Source organism: Suricata suricatta, chromosome 1, assembly GCF_006229205.1.
Source record: "Suricata suricatta isolate VVHF042 chromosome 1, meerkat_22Aug2017_6uvM2_HiC, whole genome shotgun sequence".
NCBI classification, from domain to species: domain Eukaryota; kingdom Metazoa; phylum Chordata; class Mammalia; order Carnivora; family Herpestidae; genus Suricata; species Suricata suricatta.
In genome coordinates, this window is record NC_043700.1 from 50450570 (window position 1) to 50458149 (window position 7580).

Below are 7580 nucleotides of genomic sequence, written 5' to 3' on the forward strand. Positions count from 1 at the left end.
CTTGAACTCACAAACTGTGAGATCATTACCTGAGCCTAAGTCGTCAATTAACCAACTGAGACACCCAGGCACCCCTCTCCTCTAGGATTTTGATGGTGTCTGGTCTTATGTTTAGGTCTTTCATCCATTTTGAGTTTATTTTTGTGTGTGGTGTAAGAGAGTGGTCCAGGTTCATTTTCCTGCATGTCGCTGTCCAGTTTTCCCAGCACCACTTGCCGCAGAGGCCGTCTTTATTCCATTGGATATTCTTTCCTGCTTTGTCAAGGTTTAATTGACCGTATGTTTGTGGGTCCATTTCTGGGTTCTCTATTCTGTTCCATTAATCTGAGTGTCTGTTCTCGTGCCAGTACTATGCTGTCTTGATTACAGATTTGTAATACATCTTGAAGTTTGGGAGTGTGATGCCTCCAGTTTTGGTTTTCTTTTTCAGGTTTGTTTTGGCTACTTGGGGTCTTTTCTGGTTCCATACAAATTTTAGGATTATTTGTTCTAGTTCTGTGAAGAATGCTGGTGTTATTTTGACAGGGATTGCACTGAGTATGTAAATTTCTTAGAGTGTCAACATTTGAACAATATTTGTTCTTCCAACCCATGAGTATGGAATGGTTTTTCCATTTTTTGGGTCTTTTTCAATTCCTTTAATAAGCTTTCTATAGTTTTCAGTGTATACATATTTAACCTCTTTGGTTAAGTTTATTCCTAGGTATTTTATGAGTTTTGTGCAACTGTATATGGGATCAGTTCCTTGATTTCCTCTTTCTGTTGCTTCATTATTTGGGTGAGGGGTGCTTTTCCCATACTGTCCCCCCATCTCTCTCCTCTCCACAAGCAAAAACTGCTCTCTGCCTTCCGCGGCTTCTCTCTCCCCAGGTCACCTCTCTGAGCCATGTACCTGCTGAGTTCTCTGGTTCAGGCCGTGCAGATTGTTGTGTTAATCCTCAAATCAGTTTTCTAGGTGCGCAAGGTGGTTTAATGTTGATCTGGCTGCATTTTGGGGATGAGAGATGAAAAAACCTTCCATATGCTGTTCTGCCATCTTAGCTCCTCTTCACTTAAGAAAAAAATAGTTTTATTACCTGGGTTTCATGCCTAGACACTATAGTTTAGATTTTTTTCTCTCCTTTTCAGTTTTTTTGATAGTTGAGAAGAATTGATGTTGTCTTCAAATATTTAGTAGAACTCACCAATAAAACCGTTTGTCCCTAGGGTTATTTGTGTGGAAGGTTTTTGATCACTGATTCAATTTTTTATTTATTATTGGTCTGTTCAGATTTTCTATTTCTTCCTGATTCAGTTTTGGCAGGTAGTATGTTTCTAGAGATTTATCCATTTTTTCCTAGGTTATCCAATTTTTTGGCATATGATTTTTCATAGTAGCTTCTTCTGATCCAATAATTTCTGTGGTATCAGTTCTAATGTTTGCTTGTTTATTTTTCATTTTATTTATTTGAATCCCCTTTTTCCTTTTTTAAGGTAGTATAGCTAAAGATTTGTACATTTTATATTTTCAGAAAAACAACTCCTCATTTCGTTGATATTTTCTATTTATTTTGTGGTCTCTATTTTATTTGTTTCCACTTTTGTCTTTTTTATTTCCTCCCTTCTGCTGACTTTGACCTTTGTTTTTATTTTTAGTTCTTTGGATATAAAGTGAACTTGTTTACATGAAGTATTTCTGTTTTCCTTTTTTAGAAATTGTTTTAAGGATAGTTTACATCAGTTCCAGGTGTACAGAATAATGATGCAACATCTCTATACATTGTGCTTTGCTCTCCACAAGTGTAGCTACCATCTATCACCATACAATTCTATTACAATATCTTTGACTATATTATCTATGCTGTGACTTTTATTACTGTGGCTTATTCTTTCCATAATTGGAAACCTGTATCTCCCACTTTTCTTCACCTACTTTGTCCATCACCCCTCCCCTTCCCATTCCCCTTCTCTCTGGCATCCATCAGTTTGTTCTCTGTATTTATAGAACTGATTCTACTTTTTGTTTACTCGTTTGTTTTATTTTTTTAGATTCTACATGTGAAAGAAATCATATGATATTTGCCTTTCTGAATCTAACTTATTTCACTTGGCTTAATAATCTCTAGGTCCATCCATGTGGTTACAAATGGCAAGATCTCATTTTTTTTTAAAGCTGTGCGAATTTCGTGTGTGTGTGTGTGTGTGTGTGTGTGTGTGTGTGTGTGTGCGTGTATTTATATATATCTTATATCTTCTTTGCCCATTCATCTGTTGATGGGCCCCTTATGTTGCTTCCCTATTTTGACTATTGTAACTAATGTTACAATAAACATAGGGGTTTATATATCTTTTCAAATTAGTGTTTTCATTTTCTTTGGGTAAATACCCAGTAGTGGAATTACTAGATCAGATAAGAGTTCTGTTTTTAAATAAAATTAAAACATATTGTTTTCCAAAGTGGCTGTAGCAATTTACATTTCCACCAACAGTTCAATGAGGATTTATTTTTCTCCATATCCTTGCCAACACTTGTTATTTCTTATCTTTTTGGGTTTAGGCATTCTGATAGGTATAAGGTGATATCTCATGTGGTTTTGGTTTTCATTTCCTTGATGATTAATGCTGTTAAACGTCTTTATCATGTGTCTGTGGGCCATTTGTATGTCTTCTTTGGAAGAATGTCTATTCAAGTCTTTTGCCTATTTTTAATTAGATTATTTATATGCTTTTGGCATTGAGTTGTATAAGGTCTTTATATATTTTGCATATTAACGCCTTATCAGATACATCATTTGCAAATATCTTCTCTTATTCAGTAGGTTGCTTTTTTAAAAATGTTTATTTATTTTTGAGAGAGCACAAGTGGGGGAGAGGCACAGAGTCGGGGACAGAGGATCCAAAGCAGGCTCTGTGCTGACAGCAGCAAGCCCAATAACTTGACTCATGAACCACAAGATCATGACTTCAGCTGAAATCAGATGCTCAATTGACTGAGCCACCCAGATGACCCCAGTAAGTTGCTTTTTTATTTTGTTGATAGTTTCGCTCAATGTGCAAAACATTTTTATTTTGATGTAGTCCCAATAGTTTATTTTTACTTTTGCTTCCCTTGCTTTAGGAAACATATCTAGAAAAATGTTGCTATGACTTGTGTCAAAGATATTACTGCCTGTGTTCTCTTCTAGGATTTTTATGATTTCAGGTCTCACATTTAGGTCCCTAATCTATTTTAAGTTTATTTTTGTGTATGGTGTTAGAAAGTGGTAGTCTCATTCTTTGGTGTGTAGTTGTCCAGTTTTCCCAGCAGTGCTTATTTAAGAGACTGTTTTTTTCTCTGTTGTGTATCCATGTGTCTTTTGTCATAAATTAATTGGCAACGTCATTGTGGGCACATTTCTGAGCTCTCTTTTATGTTCCCTTGATATATGTGTCTATTTTTGTGCCAATACCGTACTGTTTTGATTCCTACAGCTTTGCATTATATTTTGAAATCTGGCACTGTGGTATTTCTAGCTTTATTTATCTTTCTCAATATTGCTTTGGCTATTTGGGATTTTTGGTGGTTCTGTAGAAGTTTTAGAATTAGTTTTATAGTTCTGTGAAAAATGCTGTTGATGTTTTGACAGTGATTGCACCAAATCTGTGGATTGCTTTGGGTAATATGAAAAATTTAACAATATTAATTCTTCCAATCCATGAGCATAGACTATTTTTCCATTTGTTTATATCATCTCCAATTTCTTTCATCAATGTTTTATAGTTTTCAGAGTACAGATATTTCACCTCCTTGGTTAATTATTGCCAGGTATTTTTATTGTTTTGTGGGCATTGTAAATGAGGTTGCTTTTTTAGTCTGTCTTTCTGCGACTTTATTAGAAATTATATGTTTTTAGGAACTTATCAATTTCTTCTAGGTCGTTCAATTTGTTGGCATAAAACTTTTCATAATATTCCCTTATAATCCTTTGTATTTCTATAATGTCAGTTATTCAAACTTCTCTTCAGTTTCTGATTTTATTGATTTGGGTCCTTTTTTTTTTTTTTACCCTTGATGACTCTGGTTAAGGGCTTATCAATTTTATTTATATTTTCAAAGAACCAGCTTTTGGTTTCATTGGTTTTCTTTCTTTCTTTCTCTCTCTCTCTCTCTCTCTCTCTCTCTCTCTCTCTCTCTCTCTCTCCCCCTTTCTTTCTTTCTTTCTCTCTCTCTTTCTTTCTCTCTCTCTCTCTCCCCCTTTTTTTCTTTCTCTCTTTCTCTCTTTCTTTCTTTCTCTCTTTCTTTTCTTCTCCCAAGTCTCCATGTTCTTATTTTTGCTCATAAAGAACCACAAAAGACTTTGCATAGCCAAAACACTTTGGGAAAGAAAAACAAAACTGAGGCCTTCCACTTCCTGATTTCAAAATATTACAGAGCTGCCGAAAGATTTAACTTTGTAAAGATTTTAGCCTTTCCTAAATTGACTTCTGAATTCACTGAAATCTTCATGAAAATTCTCAATGAATATGTAAGTATGTGTACTTGAATAGCAATAGCTTTTTCTTAAATTTATGTGGAAATTAAAAGGGCCCACTATTCAAGACACTTCTTGAAAAGAATGTAGACACCTTTCTCTACCATATATGAAGGCATTATATATTGCCATTAATTAGAATAGTATGTTATTTATGCCAAGAAAGACAAATAGAACAATGGAACAGAGTAGATAGCCTAGAATATACACTAGATTTATGACAAAAGGGCACCATAAGTCATTGAGAAAAAAACCTTTTCAAGAGAAGTTTTTGGGTCAATTAGCTACATATATGGTAAGAATAAATTTGACCCCAATTGCATGAAAATCAGTACTACGTGGATATTTACAATAGAAATTTGACAGACAAATAATAAAACTTTTGGAAGATAAAGAAAAGCATTTTGAAGAAGATATGTAGAGAATATTTTTATGATCTTTAGGTGAAAAAGGAACACAAAAAGCTTAAATGAAGTCTGATGAATTGGACTTATGTTAATATTGAAAATCTCTTTTTATAAAATAATATCATAAAGGAGGTAAAAAGTCAAGCCATAGAGCAGAAGGCATTTGCAACACACATAATAAAGCATTTGTATCTAGAATTTATAGTGAAATCCTACAGATAACTGAGAAAATATCAAATAACTCAATGAATAATGGGCAAAATACTTGAGAGGTACTTTGAGAATTGATATTAAAATGGCCAAAAAAGCAAATGAAACTGTCTTCAATCTTATTACCAATATAGGAGTTTAAATGTAAAGTTCACTCTGTTACTCTCACACATATACCTGAATGGCTATAATTTAACACCTTGATCATATAAACTTACTGGGAATGTGGGCTAATAACAGCGGTTCCTCACTGTTGTGTAAAATATGTAAATTCGCTCCACTACTTGGGAAACTCTTTGGCGTTATTTGCTAACGTTGAAGATACACGTTCTATGATAAAACTTTAATTCCTAGGTATATACCTCATAAATATGTGTTCACATCTACAACAAGAATCATTTAGCAAATATTATAGCAGTCAAATCCTGGAAATAAGCTAAACGTCCATCAGTGATAAAATGAATAATTTGTGGCGTATCACTCTGATGGAACACTGTTTAGGAATATGTCATACACAGCAACATAGACAACTTTCATACATGTCATATGGCATAAAGTAAGCCAGATACAAAGTGTACACATTGTATACTTTCACTTATATCAATTTTCAAGCAAGGTGACAAAACTAAACAACAGTGTATAAGCATACATGTTTAGGTGCCAGAATCCTAATATAAGTTCTTGTGGCCAGAGTCCTAATGTCAGGTTGTCTACCATTTTTCTAGATATCCTAGGCATAAATCTCTATTAAATTTAAGCCAATGATAGTGTTGTCTATTTCTTTGCCAGTGATTAGTTTGGGGGTCGATATGTAACCCATTTCTGGGGAACTTCTGAGAGTGTGTTCATTGTTGGTATATGAAGAAACGCTCTCCTTTGACTCTAGTGTAATGTGGTGGCTCTGGATAGGATCTCTAGAACAGTGATGGCTATCTTGAGACCATAGGAAAAGCTAGTCAAAGGTAAATCTGACACTCTTCCAACACGTGATGGTATGGGTGATTCGCTGAATTAGCCAGTTTCAGAATTGTCTGACCTTCGGATTTCTTTGTGTAATAATATATTTTCTTTATTGTTTAAGTCAATTGAATTTGAGTTGTTTGTAGGTTGAACCTGAAAACATACTCACTGGTACAGCAAGCATTTCTAGTAAAATATTTAAAAAAAAACTCCATAGAATGGGAGAGAATATTTGCAAACCTATATGTGATAAATATTTAGTGTCCAGAATATATAAAGAATTGGCAACTCAACAATAAAAGACAACCTAATTAAAAAAGGAATAAAGGATTTGAATATAAGTCTCTAAAAAGTAGATCTATAAAAGGCCAATAAAACATGAAAAGATGATAAACACCATTAAATTTCAAACTAAATGCAAATTAAAACTACAATGAGATATTGCTACAGCAACTAAGATAATGATAATAAAAAAGACAGTAACAAATGTTGGTGAAGATATGGAGAAATTGGCTTTTTATGCATAGCTGATGGGATTGTAAAATGAAGCATGCAGCTGTGTAAAATTGTTCAATAACTTCTCAGAAAGTTAAACATAGTTGTTGTATAACACAGCAATTCTATACCAAATTATATACTCAAGAGGTGTGAAAATATATCCACACAAAAATGTGGATATAAATGTTTATAGCAGCATCATTCATAATAGCTCCAAGCAGACACAATCCAAATGTCCATTAACTGATGAATAGATGAATAAAAGGTAGTGTATCCATGCACTAAACTTCCATTCATCAATTGAAAGAAATTAAGCATTGATGCATGCTACAACATGGATTAACGCTGAAAATCATGCTAAGTAAAAGAAAAAGACTTTAAGGGTCACATTTTATATGATTCCATTAAACCAGGTAAACTGATAGAGACAGAAAATAGATTAGTAGTTGCCAGGGTCTGAGGAAAGGGGTGGATGGGGAAATGCTGCTAATGAACATGGAGTTCCTTTTTGGGGTGAATGACAGGTTCTAGAATTAGATAGTGGTGATGGTTGTACAATCTTATGCATATATATAAAACCACTGAAATGGTATACTTTAGAAAAGTGAATTTTATCTCAAGAAAAATACAAAATAACCAGGAACAATGAGGGAAATCTTGATTTGTTAGCTATTAAAATGTATTCTTTTTTTAATAGTTTATTATCAAATTGGTTTCCATATAACACCCAGTGCTTCTCCCCACAAGTGCCCCCCACCATGACCATCACCCCCTTCCTCCCCTTCCCCATTCAGCCCATGGTTCATTTTCAGTATTCAGTAGTCTCCCATGATCTGTGTCCCTCACTCTCCCCCGCTCTCTTTCCCCCTTCCTCTCCCCATGGTCCCCTGCCAGGTCTCTCCTGTTAGACCTATGAATGCAAACATATGGTATCTATCCTTCTCTGCCTGACTTATTAAAATGTATTCTAAGGCAGTGTGTGCCTCAGAAGAATTAAATAAGTCAATGGATAATA

General features: G+C 34.3%; 1 protein-coding gene across 1 annotated transcript in view; it reads right to left on the bottom strand.

Annotated features, from left to right (window-relative positions):
- LOC115300892 (beta-defensin 131A-like) overlaps positions 1-7580 on the bottom strand; it is a 10488-nt gene that overhangs the window by 1234 nt on the left and 1674 nt on the right. Inside the window, exon 3 of the mRNA XM_029950488.1 lies at positions 6900-6940. Within this exon, the coding sequence (XP_029806348.1) occupies positions 6900-6940 (41 nt within the window). The remainder of the gene's footprint in view (positions 1-6899; positions 6941-7580) is intronic.